Here is a 14,971-nt window from a genome sequence, read left to right as displayed (position 1 = left end):
TGGGTTGCCATTTCCTTCTCCAATGCATGAAAGGGAAAAGTGAAAGTGAAGTCCCTTAGTCGTGTCCAACTCTTAGCGACCCCATGGACTGTAGCCCACCAGGCTCCTGTGTCCATGGAATTTTCCAGGCAAGAGTCCTGGAGTGGGGTGCCATTGCCTTCTCCGAATGTATGTTGGCAGTAAACTCTAATCTTGCTCAAAGCGTAAGTAAAGCAGCAAAAATTCTCTGATTAAACAATTAACAATTGATTTAATAACCATATAACCTTAGAATTTACACCAGACATTGTATATTAGATAACAGATATGTAATATATTGTGCTAGTAAAGAAATAGTAATTATATTCTTTTGATGCTTCATGTTTGTTAACCTAATCACTTTGGATTTTTTTAATGGCTCAGTTAATAACCACGTTTCAGATACTCTGCACATACTAGTTTTTGTAGTGATTTTTTAGAAGTTTTTCAGTATTTCTTGATTCAAACTTTTTACTTTCCTTAGTTCAGCATTAAATCCTTTTGTGGTGTATCAATTCATAATTGACTTTAAGATGCTTGTGAAAGAAGCTTCAACTTTTTAAGCAAAGGTGACCAGTCACAAAATTTTTACTAAAGATGAAACAGCATGTTACCTAAGTCATAACTGTTAGCTGATATTGTAGTTAAATTCCACAAGCATTTGTTGAGGGGCTGCCATGTGTCTGGGTATGAGGATATGGTATAAAGCAGCAGTACCCAGCTTATTTGGCACCAGGGACCAGATTCATGGAAGATGATTTTCCATGGATGGAGAGGAGTGGGGAGGGTTTCGGTGCAGGATTCGCGCACATTACATTTATTGTGCAGTTTATTCCTATTGTATCATCAGCTTCAACTCGCATCATCAGGGATTAGATCCTAGAGGTTGGGGACCCCCGGAACGCAGTGATTCAGGTGTTCTGTGTTCGTTTTTTACTGATAGATATGAAGTAGCTGACTCCTAGGAAGGCTACTGTTGAACTAGACATTTAGACTCTTATTTTCTGACACAGCATTTTGGCAAAAGCATTTCTCTCTCTCTCTTAGCCTGACCAACAGAATAATTTTATTTTTATTTTATTTTTCTAATAGTGGTTTTATGAAAACTAAAAGGTTCACTCAAGGTTTTTCTTTTATCTTCTGAAAAGTGGTAGTTACTAGTTAACTCAGGTGAATATAGACCTTGGATTGTGAGCTTTATCAGTGAGCAGGTTTCTTTTCATGAATGGTTTAGAGAGCTTTTTGGTTATGCGATATTGTTGCCATTTGTGTTTAGGCAGTGGGCATTAGAATAGGCCTTTTTAAATTGAGAAGCAAATATTGACCATATTCTGTTATTTTTAACGATCCAGCTCTTCTAGAAGGTCTAGACAATTTGTTTTGTTTTTAAGACGTTTACAAAGTCTTTCTATTCTTGTGTCCTCCATATCCCCTGTGTATCCTGTGATGTCACCACTTAGCCACCTACCAGCTAGCAACTTCTCTGTCCTTTGGTTTCCTCCCTTATCTGAAGTATATCACAGTCTGACAGCGTCTCTCAATCAGTGATAATGGGGTGCTTATAGAAATACATATACCCGAGGCCCCTCCCCAGATCTGCTGCATCGGACTTTCTTATGGGCTTGGGAGTCTAGCAGCATAGTAAGCATCCCAGGTGGCTCTCATGCCCACTAAAATTTGAGACAGTTTGCCTAATAGGAGAAACGAAAGTACAGATGATTACAGCAGTGCACCCCAACTCTAACGTGCATGTGACTCACCTGGGCGTCTTGTCAACCTGCAGATTCTCAGGGTGTAGGTCTGGGCGGGGTCTGAGATGCTGCGGTTGCGACAGGCTCCCAGGTGAGGCTGAGGCTGAGGCTGCCGACCCCTGCTGCCCCACTGTGAGTTTGTTTGCACAAAGGCTGTGATCGTCACAGGGCATTCTGGAAGCACCTGTGTAATTCCACCCAAAGAGAGACTCAGAGAAGAGTCTAGTCTGAGGCTTCTTGGGAAAAGGTAACTCTGGAGCTAAATATTAAACAATGTGTTGAGTTTTCATGTCGGTGGGTGGATAATAGGCAAAAGGACGATAAAGGCAATAAAGATGGATAGGCGAGTGTTGAGCAGGGCGTCGTCAGGCAGTGCTCTTTACAGTGGTTCAAAATGTTAGGCAGATATGGTCGGAATTTAGTATGGAGGGGAAGGCGTGGACTTTGCCATGTCAAGAAACTGAGAACTAAATATCATGTGAGTGGTGGGAAGTTGCCAAGCAGTGGGGCTTCCTGGTTAGCTAAGCATTTCAGAGTGATCACTAGACTTTAGATAGGTTATTATATTAAGTGGGACAAGACCAGAACCAGAGTCATCAGTAGTGACTGAAGCTGTGGCAGTCATCCAGGAGCCAGGTCCTGGGATAGCAGAAATAGGAATAGAAAGGCGAGGACGAAGGAGGAAGGAGGAATCCCAGAATTCTAGGGTTGAAACTGCCAACTAGAGAACAAGAGGCAGAAGGATATAGCTGCTTAGTAATTTTCCTCGCACATTTCACCTGCTTAAGTTTGGGATGTGTGTCTTATTTATTTTTGTCATGACATCTAGTCTGTAGTGGTACAGAATCTGCCTGCAATGCGGGAGACCTGGGTTCAATCCCTAGGTTAGGAATATCCCCCTGGAGAAGGGAACGGCTACCCATTCCAGTACTCTGGCCTGGAGAATTTCATGGACTGTATATATAGTCCATGGAGTCGGAAAGAGTCAGACACGAATTTCACTTCTAGTCTGTAGTAGATATTCAGTAAACATTTCTTATTAAAAATTAGTTTGCAGGAGAAATTTTATTTTGCATGTTAAATAATTCCAAAAATGTGTGACTGTTCTTGAAAGTATTTATAGGCTGAGTCAGCTGTTTCAAGATATTATGAATGAAGAATAGGCTTTAAATTCTGGAAATCATGAATCTTTGCACCATTCATTCCAAATTATTTATTGGTGCTTCTATATACTATGTATTTTAACTTGATGATTCTTTCTAATGTATACTACCAGACTCTCCATTTCCACTGTTAATTTTATCAGCAGCTGTGCTTCTGTTTCTTGATGTAACTACTTGTTTATAATTTTAGAACTCTTTGGCAGCATGATTTTGGCCAGGTTGTCGTCCTCACTAATTTGTGTCTGACTCTTTTGCGACTCCATGGACTCCTGCCTGCCAGGCGCCTCTGTCCATGGGATTTCCCAGGCAAGACCACTGGAATGGGTTGCCTTTTCCTTCCCCAAGGGATCTTCCCCGACCCAGGGATTGAACCTGCGTCTCCTGCATTGGCAGGCAGGTTCTTTACCACTGAGCCACCAGGAAAGCCCTGGTTTGGTGATAGCCCCACCTTAGATCTAGGCAGGAATGCCGTCTGTTGCTGAAGATGCTGGTAGATATCAGTAAAGACATTTGTACTAAAAAGTAGCAGAGCAAGTGACCCAAAATTTGAGAATCTAGTCAACTCCCATGAAAAGAAAGTGAAAGTCGCTCAGTCATGTCCAACTCTTTGCAAACCTGTGGACTATATAGTCCATGAGATTCTCCAGGCCAGAATACTGGAGTGCGTAGCCTTTCCCTCCTCCAGGAGATCTTTCCCAACCAGGGATCACATCCAGATCTTCCACATTGCAGGTGGATTCTTTACCAGCTGAGCTACAAGTAAAGCCCAAGAACACTGGAGTGGGTAGCCAGTCCCTTCTCCAGCAGATCTTCCTGACCCAGGAATAGAACCAGGGTCTTCTGCATTGCAGGCGGATTCTTTACCAACTGAGTTATTAGGGAAGCCCTGATCCCTAACTCCCATAAGTCAGTGTTGGTATACCCCAATGATCATTCACTTGCTCTGACCTGATGGTGGAGAAGGCAATGGCAACCCACTCCAGTACTCTTGCCTGGGAAGTCCCATGGACGGAGGAGCCTGATGGGCTGCAGTCCATGGGGTCGCAGAGTCGGACGTGACTTCACTTTCACTCTTCACTTTGATGCATTGGAGAAGGATATGGCAACCCACTCCAGTGTTCTTGCCTGGAGAATTCCAGGGACGGGGGAGCCTCGTGGGCTGCCGTCTTTGGGGTTGCACAGTCGGACACGACTGAAGCACTTAGCAGCAGCAGCAGCAGACCTGATGGTGCAATATACTCAGATAGTAGCATAGGAAAATCATCACAGCTGATCCGTGAGCAGCTTGGGGCTCGAGGCCCAGGGTGTGCAGTGGAATGTCAGAGGTCAGGCTCTCCTTATCATAGGCTCCGCAACTTCAGATTGTGTGCAGTACACTGTAGTACATATTTACCGGAAAAAGAATCAGCCTATAAGTTTGTATTCAAGAGTCATGCAATAGTATGGCTAGATTTTTTCCCCCCACTGCACAGAATGTTTTTCCTTTTTTCTTTTGGTTCTCTTTAATTCTTATTTCTTTTGTGCTGTTTTCTAAGCCTGAAACCAGTTGTTCTTAAGTCTAAAAAGTTGAGGCCTTTTGGAAGCATCATTTAGTTTATGTCTCTTACCTGCAAGTTGATCTGCTGGTGAAGGAACTTCATTGGGCTCAGGGGGAGTGGGGTGGAGATGTTACTTCTTCATCCATGTAAGATAAACCTTTTATATGTAATGCTCGGAGTAGGAGAACGGGCAGGAAGACATGGCTGGCTTTGGTTTTTCAGGCTACAGACTCAGAGTTCAGTTCTGGGGGAGAGAAGAAAGGAAGAAAACAGACAGATGCACTCTGAAGAAGTAATAAAGTAAAAATCACTTCACTGGCCTCGTCTTAGAAGCATGTACTGGCACAGTCACCCCTCTAGAAGCCTGCACCAAGACAGGTTGCCTGACAGTCTCTACCCCAGGCACCATAAAACCTCACGTTATTTCTCCCAGAGGCTCCCAGCCCAGAATTCCTTTTTATTCCTTAGGAATTGTTTAATTCTCTTGCTCTCAGAGTTTTAGGACTACTTGAGAACTCTAGTGTGGTCCAAAAAAAAATCTTTTCTTATTATCTTATCTTAGAGGAAGGCTGGGTGTTTGCTCCAAAGGCTTCTTGGTTCTATCCTGCCAGCCACTGCTGGATGCTAAATTTGATAAACAGTCTTTTCACTATAGTGCTGTTAATCCTATAAACCTTAGTCTAAAGTGCAGTGGGTTGAAAATGCTGGACTTTAAGAAGCCTTTAATAAGTATACAAGGTTTTAAAATAGTTTACCATCAGATGACTGATTTCCATACCATAGTACAAATATAATTTTTAAAAAGATCATTCAGTTAACACTTGCATGCAGATAACAGTAAGACTTAAGAGCAGTTTCTAGACCTCAGCACTTTTGACATTTTGGTCCAGATACTTCTTTTTTGAGTAGTGCTGTCTTGTACATCATAGCAGCATACCTCACTTTTACCAACTAGATAGCAAGGAGCACCCTTGTCTAATGGTGAAAACCAAAATTGTCTTCAGAATGGCCACTTGGGAGCAGTGTTGCCCCAGTGGAACATCAGTATGCTTCAGTAAGCCTTGCTGCCCACTAGAATCACTTGAGAAGCTCACTACTTCCCATCCCCACTCACCCAAACCCCAGGTTCCAGACCCTGCCTTCCATCTAGAATTTCTGATCTCTTTGCTGCGTAGTGAGGTCTTGGCCTCCAGGTTTTGCTGGTGGTGTATTGTTTGTTTTAAGCCGATTCTAATTGCGCCATGCTTGAGAAATACCCCTTGACTCAGAGCCCCTTCGGTAGTTTCCCTTGATTATCTAGCATTGAAATCTGAAGTAAGTTACTTGAGTTCCTAGGATTTTATTATCTTGAGCTAGAAAACTAAAGAGATGGACTGGATGACTTCTGCTTTTAATTAAAAACATAGTACCTACTCATGTTTACAGCCCCTTGTTTATGGTTTTCTGTAACATATTTTAGTAATGGGAAGATCGTTGTTTTCTCAGGGTCTTCATGTTGTCTCTCACTTGTATCTCTCTTCATTTTGCTTAAAGATTCCGCCAGCAATGCGGGCTAGGCAGGATCAGTCCCTGGGTCTGGAAGATCCCCTGGAGGAGAGTACGGCAACCTGCTCCAGTATTCTTGCCTGGAGAATCCCATGGACAGAGGAGCCTGGAAGGCTGTATAGTCCATGGGGTCACAGAGTTGGACACGACTGAAGTGACTGAGCACATAGTAACGATTTAATAGATGCCTTATTTTACCTGACTATAGTCATTCACTTTTTAGATTTCAGCAAAACTGAACCCCGTGATAGCGCTCCAGCAGGCTTATTTGTTGGTTAATTCTGTAGATTATTTGACTGCATACCATGCACAAGGCAGACCTTATCTCATGAAACATAATTTTCATCAAGAGAAGTGACTTTCAAATGTGGGTACTGTTAGGCAGAAATTTCCCCATGTCTAAAGCATTTTATTTGAGAGAAGAGTGGTTGGGGGTGGGGGGTGGTGGAGGCTGCCAACCAGTGAAAAGGCCTGTAGTGTTAAGACGGTGAATGTTAGTGCTGTCCCTTCAAATCAGGAAATGCCAGTGGTAAGAGCTTCAGTTTATTTAGCGCTTGCTTGTGAGCAGGTGAGCACAATAACTGTGTGAACTATACTGACTTACAGGTGAGGGAGCTGACTTTGAAAAGACTTGGAAAGGGTTAGGTAACTTAACCAGATTACAGATGGATGGAAATTGGCCAACCGAGGATTTGAAGCTAGCTCGTTTGACTGCAGATCTGAGCTCTCAGCTACTGCTTCCCACATAAAGGGGTGCCACTCCCCTTCTTTTATTCCTGATCTTACTCAGATAAATCACCTCTCTAATTCAAGTGAATTTCAGTGACTTGTTGGAATTAAACTGAGATAATAAATGAGAAATTTTCTAGGTCAGCGCCTGCTGCTGCTGCTAAGTCGGTTTAGTCGTGTCCGACTCTGTGCAACCCCATAGACGGCAGCCCACCAGGCTCCTCTGTCCCTGGGATTCTCCAGGCGAGAACACTGGAGGGGGTTGCCATTTCCTTCTCCAATGCATGCATGCATGCTAAGTCGCTTCAGTTGTGTCCGACTCTGTACGACCCCATAGATGGCAATCCACCAGACTCCTCTGTCCCTAGGACTCTCCAGGCAAGAATACTGGAGTGGGTTGCCATTTCCTTCTCCAGGTCAGTGCCTAATACATAATAATAATCTCTCAATGGGCTTCCCGTGTGGCTTAGCTCGTAAAGAACCCACCTGCAATGCGGGAGACCTGGGTTCAAGTCTGGGTTGGGAAGATCCCCTAGAGAAGGGATAAACTACCCACTCCAGTATTCTGACCTGGAGAATTCCATGAACTGTATAGTCCACGGCTTCGCAAAGAGTCAGACACAGCTGAGCAACTTTCACTTTCCACTTGCCAATCTCTCGATAACATAAGTCTCCCAGGATGTCTTCTTGAGTATACCAGTATCTCACTAGTTTTAATTTTTGCCTTTAAGCTTTGGTTAGAATTAAATTGCTCTCTGATTTCTCCTCCTGTTAACTAATGGATGCCAGCCTTTTCAACCAGGGATTAGAGAGAGAATTATACGTTTAAAAAAAATGAGTGAGTATTTTTCCATTTCTCCTAAAGTTGGTAATACTATTCTAAATTCAGAGAAGAGAAGTTAATTATATATAGTGATTACCTTAGTGCATTAAGTCTTAATTTTCTCTTGGGATCTCTATTTAAAAGGTTATAGAATGCATTTAGTGGTTCTGTGAGAAGACTTTAGACCAGATAATTTGAAGTACTAGTTTGTCAGTATTAGTCATAGGAATTATTAGAATGTGGAACTGAGATAACCATGTTCAATCAGACAACACCATAGAATGCATCTCAACAGGAAAGGAACTATATATGTAACAAACTCTTCTTGTAATAAGCAACCACTGCGGGGACCAGTTTTTATATAAGAAGACAGGCTTAGCTTTCTGACTTAGTGCACAGTCTTGGAGGGGAAGGATTTTGCTTTAGAGTGTTGTATTTCATCAAAGACTGTTCATTTCTAGGAAATGGGAGTTAAAATGCATTTGCATTTTTAGTGTTCTTTGTTCCCCCTTTTTTTCCCAAGGAGTTACATTATTTATAAGCAGATTTGAATAATGATAGGTTTATTCTAACATCCTTAAAAATTAAGCACCAGGTATAAGCATAACTGCAGATGGTGACTGCAGCCATGAAATTAAATGATGCTTACTCCTTGGAAGGAAAGTTATGACCAACCTAGACAGCATATTCAAAAGCAGAGACATTACTTTGCCAACAAAGGTCCATCTAGGAGAAGGCAATGGCACCCCAGTCCAGTACTCTTGCCTGGAAAATCCCGTGGACAGAGGAGCCTGATAGGCTGCAGTCCATGGGGTCGCTAAGAGTTGGACACGACTGAGCGACTTCACTTTGACTTTTCACTTTCATGCATTGGAGAAGGAAATGGCAACCCACTCCAGTGTTCTTGCCTGGAGAATCTCAGGGATGGGGGAGCCTGGTGGGCTGCTGTCTGTGGGGTCGCACAGAGTCGGACATGACTGAAACGACTTAGCAGCAGCAGCAGCAGTCAAAGCTATGGTTTTTCCAGTAGTCATGTATAGATGTGAGAGCAGGGCTATAAAGAAAGCTGAGCACTGAAGAACTGATGCTTTTGAACTGTGGTGTTGGAGAAGACACTTGAGAGTCCCTTGGATTTAAAGGAGATCAAACCAGTCAATCATAAAGGAAATCAGTCTTGAATATTCATTGGAAGGACTGATGCTGAAGCTGAAACTCCAATACTTTGCCCACCTGATGCAAAAAACTGACTCCTTGGCAAAGACCCTGATGCTGGGAAAGATTGGAGGCAGGAGAAGAAGGGGATGACAGAGGATGAGATGGTTGGATGGCATCACCGACTCAATGGACATGAGTTTGAGTAAGCTCCGGAGTATGGACAGGGAAGCCTGGCGTGCTGCAGTCCATGGGGTGGCAAAGAATCAGACATGACTGAGCAACTGAACTGATAAATTGCTCTTGGCGAATCAGTGAAAATTGAGATTTGTATATATTTTCCGTCCTTTTGGCCTTATATATACTGACTAGGTGCATGGAATTCTTTCTCAATTCTACTTTTAGCCTTTAGGTTGCTCATAACCTGGCTTCAGTAAATTCATGTATACTTCAGATGAGTAAGATGAGTTCTTAGGCCTTAAACGTCCCTTTATTAGAAATTAAAACAAAGATTTGATTGATATTATTAAATTATAAGGCTAAATTGGGTTTTTCTGATTTCACAAGTTGGGGCTATTGTTTAAATTATTGTAAATTTAAAATGAGTTTATTGTTTTTCTGAAACAGAAAGACTTCATTGGTTTGATAAGATGGAATTTTATATTTTTTTCTTTTTAGGTTGACTATTGCATTTTTCGCACTCTCTGGGCTGGATATGTTGGACTCCTTAGATGTGGTCAACAAGGATGATATAATAGAGTGGATTTACTCCCTGCAGGTCCTTCCCACAGAAGACAGTGAGTGAGTTTTTAGCATTTTATTTTTAGTGTGACTAGCTGTACCTAGTGTAACACGTGTGTTGGACTTGGAAATCTTCGTGTATTCACAAACCATTATCATATTGGGTTGGCTGAAAAGTTCGTTCGGGTTTTTCGTAACATCGTACAGAAAAACACGAACAAACTTTTCGGCCAACCCAGTATTTCATTCATCTGCGTTTTCCTTGTGATGCGGCGCTCCCGTTCTGTTTGAGCAAGGTGCTGGCCAAGGTAGGCACATGCCTTGAGAGGCTGCTCTGAGGTTGAGCGGGGCTTCGCAGCTGTGCGCCATGCTGCTGTGCACGGCCGCCCTGACAGCCGCTGCTCGACGACCTGGGTCCACGCTCATGTTTGGTTAGTTTTGTAGCGTTCACTGTTTTTCATTCTCTGCCATTCTTTTTGTCTCTTCACTGAAAAACTCCTTGCCATCAAAAAGTTTCATTCCGACTTCTTAACCATTTTCCCCGCTAATGTTCCGTTAGTGTTTCTTTAATGGTTTCTTAGAACTCTTGGTTATACTTCAGTCATTTTTATGGTTCTTAACCCTTTATATATTTTGATCAATTAAATAAATCCTCAGAATTCATAAATTACAGATCAGTTAAATACACATAAGTTTTATAAACTCTGTTGTTCACTCCATTAAGTTTAAAATACCAAATATTGATTGAACTTATAAATGTTAGAAATTCTAATAAACTCCCAGAAAGTCATGTACTTCTTATGTGTGATCACTGCTTTCCTTTCTTTTATGAGTCAGCATTTATAATTTAATGATATGGTTCATTGGTTGGAGTAATCTCACCCAGGTAAGCTTTGGGGAAATAATAAACCAAAGCTTTATTTAGAAAGAAAGAGCTTTGATCTGTTAGCAGATACCATTGGACATAGTGTGAGCTTTCTATTTTATTATTCTTGAAGTTTGTAGTATTTGTTTATAATTTTAAAAAGTCTTTGCTTATTAATGGATTCTTTTTAAAAAATGGTTAGGCATTTTGGATCTTTCAGAATTCTAATATAAAATCTAATCATTTTTCACCAATGACTTGAGACAGCATATGTGATATACTGATGAGTAGTTATAGATTCCAACATGTTGCTGAGTAGTATTTATTGAATGTTCTGCTAAGAATACTCTGCTAAACTTGAACAGAAGGACTGTTGAAAATTATGAGATATGGTTCTCGTTCTCCAGGAGCTTGTGGCTGAGGTGAGGCTAAGTTCTAGTCACCTGCAAAATGGAAATAATTTGTATTTCCTTTTTAATCAGATTTTTTTTTTCACTAGTCTGAGTGAAAGTCTGGAAGTTTTTAAAAAGTTAGATATTAATATTAAACAGATGTAGTTTTGTTACAGATTATGTGTAATTTTTGCTTGTTTACTAACAATGCATGTCCTAATTATAAATTGTTGTTTCCTAAGTATATTTCACATAGTACAGATAGGAAATTATACACTGTGGTATATAGCAAAGCTATTCTATAAGAAGTTTTTGCTAAAATATATTACTTTTAGACATTACTTATGATACTCATTTCCTTGGAATAAAATAGCTATGGTCCCTCTAGAAATGTAGGAAACCCATGCTGTAGGTTACAGTTACCAGAGCACTAGTCATTTTTTTCATTGTGCTTCCTACATTCTTTTGTATTTTTATCTGCCTTTAAGGACAGTTTGCTGGCTTCATGATTGAGCTAATTAATACCGTATTTGTTTTGAAGGCTTCTTACTTCTCTCATTATTTGATCTTCTGTTGCAAGAGCCTTGCCAATTGTCATCTGAAGCTGTGACGTTATCCCTGATAATTGTGTTAGCTGTGCACTCACTAGAATGACCAAAATGAGAGAGGTGGGAAACACCGAGTGCTGATGAGGAAGTTGCACAACTGTAACTGCTATTTATAGCCACTGTTCGGCAGCATTTACTAAAGCCAAACAAATGTACATTCTGTGGCAGTGATTCTACTCGCTAGTATAGAGCCAACCAGAAATGAAAGAATGGACTCTCCAAAAGATGTGTACTGGAATGGTCATTCATAGCAGTATTTTTCACAGGAGCCCGGGGTAGGAATATGCAAACTGCCCGTCAGTGTAGATCAGTGATGTATCGGAATTCACACGCTGGATCACTGCACAGTAATGGCAAAGGACAATTTAGACCTGCATACAGAAATCTGGATGAGTGGCACAAACCTATTTGTGATAGACATATAGTATGTTACTCTATTAATGCAAAGTAAACATGTCAGTAAAGCCAGTGTGAGCCTTTGGGGAGTGCCGAGAAGGGAGCAGGACGGGCTTCTTGGGTGCTGGCCATGTGCTTTTTCCTGAGCAGAGAGCTGGTTATACAGGTACGTTTCCTTTGAAGAAGTTCATTAAGCTGTTTATTATACTTTGATGAAAGTTAAAGATTTTTTTGAATTTGGGTGTATTTACCATCTCTTTTGAGATCATTCAGAATTCTCTTTCCCATTGTGCTTTCAACTCCATGTACTTCACAGAGTGAAGCCCATTGCTAATTTTTTACTTTTTCAATCATTGCTGCTTACCTGTTGCTTTAAATATTTTTGCTCATGTCTGAATTGTAGACTTCTGGAGGGCAGTGAATGAACCTCTCTTAGATTTTTTTTCTCTTTTCATGTGTGGTGCATCATTGTGTATCAGCAGTTGTTGCACTGTAAATTACTTATACCTTTTCCTACTTTTTTGCTTTTCTGTATTTTCACATTTAGCCTACAGCATTCTCTGACTCCTCAAATATTCTCACATTTGTAAGGCATTTGCAAGCTGAATAGAATGCTTTCTATAACTCCTAACTCTCTATTTGTCCTACTTTGTGATATCACATAAAATCCTAGGGGACTTAAAAATCGTAAAAGTGTTAAACAGAACCCAAAGACCATAAAATAAAAATTTGGCAGATTTGATTAAATATTTTTAAATGTGACATAGGGAAAGATAAAGTCGGATAAATAACAGACTTGGAGGAAATTGTGCCACTGTATATATTAGACAAAATATCAATATCAAAACTGTAAAAAGTTGTTAAAAGATTGAGGAAAAGATGACACATTGCCATTTAGAAAATGCCAAAATTTGTGAATAGATACTCCACAAAAGAAGTACATATAGCCATTAAATACATGAAGAGAGGACCGACCAATAGTAGAAATTAGGGAGATGCAGTAGAAACAAGAGATGAGCATTATTTTTTACCTAGCACATCAATTTACCAAAAAGTTTTGAATACTCTGTTGTTGGAAGTGAAAAGTGCTGTACCCTTTGGAAGGGCATTTTAGGAGGGCGACTTTCTGCCCTCACATATCCTTGTGTGTGTTGTATCTAGTTAAATCGTGGTCCCCCAAAGGCATATGCACCCAGAACCTCAGAGGGTGCCTACATTTGGAAGGAGGGTCTTGGCAAGCATAATTAGGGTAAGGGTCTCAAGAAGAGTGACTGGTGTCCTTCAGAGAGAACGGAAGGGAGGTACTTGACGGAGGACAGGCCATGTGAAGACAGACGCAGAGCTCAGGGGTGGGTCCGCGTGGTAAAGAGCATCAGGAATGCCCACCAGAAACTCAGAGGAGGTATACACTTGGCTTTCCCTCAGAGCCCTCGGAAGGAGCCAACCTGCTGACAACTTGATTTTGAACTCCTGGGCTCTACACCTACAAGAGAATACATTTCTGTTGTTTAAAGCCGCCAGGTTAGTGGTAAGTTGTTGCTAACCTCAGGAACCTAGTACCTGTGCACGGAACTCTGTAGAGGCATGTGTTGGCATTGTTTGTTATAATAATACGTCAGAAACAGGAAGTATCCACCAAAAGTGAAACAGTTAAATAAGCTTTGGCCAGTAAAGAGTACTGCCCTGTAGTAAGGTGACTGCGGTAGATCTGTATATGTACTTACATGAAACTGTTCATCAGATGCGGTTAAATGGTAAATACCAACGTGTACAGGGGTGTTTTGTTTTAACAATCTGTTAACATCAGTGTATAGGAAAATCTCCAAAAGCATGCATAGACAGCCTTTGTCGAGGGGAAAGTAGATGAGAACAGAGGTAGGGGATGGCTGGATAAGGTACTTTAGTTTTATTCTATATTTCTGCATTGTTTGAATGCTGACAATAAATATTCTGTATTTAAAAAATTTTAGTTAAAAAATCTTTATCTCAGCCTCTCTTCAAAACACAACACAAATAAAAACGAAGCCAATTTATATGATTACACACAAATATTGACATTTTGCTGCTGGCAGGAACAATTCAGTGCATTATTTAATATTTTGTAGTTTTCAAATACATCATCACATTGTTCTTCCCTCAGTCTGCCTTTCCCAGAAGTCGGGCAGACATTGAAAGGAAGAGTGAGTGAGAGGCCTGCCCGAGGTCACACAGAGATGTCAGTGACAGAGTCAGACTGGAATCCCTGGCTTCTGACTCCAGGTCCCCATGCTGCTGTACTGGGAAAGTATACAGTCCCTTGTGGAAACTGTTCTGTGTGGCAATTAAGTACATTGTAAATATTTAATCACAATTATCCCCTAGGATTGTAAAGATCCCCGTGGTATCCTAATAATAAGTGCGGTCAGACCATTGGAGGGTTGGGGCCCTTCTCATCAATGTCAGGAAGTATTTAGGAAACACCAGGGATCAGCCCGGGGACTTTGTTACCCTCTCTGACCAGGGGCACAACCAGACAATTTTGGAGCTAGAACAAAACAAGGAATATTATAGTCCATCGGTTTACAAGTAGATGTTAAGATCCAGAGAGAGTAATCATTTGCTCACAGTAATATAACTAGTTGATGTTAGAAGCAGGGTTAGAGTGCAGCTTCCTGCTTCTCATTTTCAGGTTTCCCTACACTGATCCCATGCACCAAGTGCTCTTTTTATCATGGGTATTTTTCTGTGAGATGCGGATTTTTTCATGAGAACTCTGAGGCTGTCTTACGTGTCTAAAGGAAGATAAATCTGATATCTCTTCCTTAATAGAGCTCATAAAAATTATAATTAAGTGTTTGGAAATGTAGATAAAGTGGTTTACTATTAAAATGTAAAATGTTCATTGATTTCAATTTTTTAGTAGACTTTCAGTGAGTTTGCGTCCTTTTTTTATTTTAAACAACGTGCTGGAAATGTAAGTATAGTTTCATGTGGCTAAATTGAGCATTAAAACTTTTAGAAATTATAGAACACTTGTTTGGGAGGCATTGTAGATCAAGAATTTTATGTAAAGATAGTGTCCCGGTCATGGGTTGGTTTACGTGCCCAGCGGCCCTTAGTCGCTTATCTGGTATGCTATGCCACACGTCTTTTCACAGCCCACCTGCAGTTCCAAATTCTCAACTTACTGTTTTGTTGGATGAAATGCTATTAAATTTCAAATCTCTATGAAAGAAAATCCCCTACCTGCCTTCTCTTTAACTGGTCTAGG

General features: G+C 40.9%; 1 protein-coding gene across 1 annotated transcript in view; it reads left to right on the top strand.

Moving 5' to 3' along the window:
- Positions 1 to 14,971, top strand: part of PGGT1B (protein geranylgeranyltransferase type I subunit beta) — a 58,713-nt gene that overhangs the window by 1,978 nt on the left and 41,764 nt on the right. The window contains exon 2 of the mRNA XM_015096697.4: positions 9,398 to 9,516. Within this exon, the coding sequence (XP_014952183.2) occupies positions 9,398 to 9,516 (119 nt within the window). The remainder of the gene's footprint in view (positions 1 to 9,397; positions 9,517 to 14,971) is intronic.

This window comes from Ovis aries, chromosome 7 (assembly GCF_016772045.2).
Source record: "Ovis aries strain OAR_USU_Benz2616 breed Rambouillet chromosome 7, ARS-UI_Ramb_v3.0, whole genome shotgun sequence".
Lineage (NCBI taxonomy): Eukaryota > Metazoa > Chordata > Mammalia > Artiodactyla > Bovidae > Ovis > Ovis aries.
This window is presented reverse-complemented; position numbering and strand designations above follow the sequence as displayed.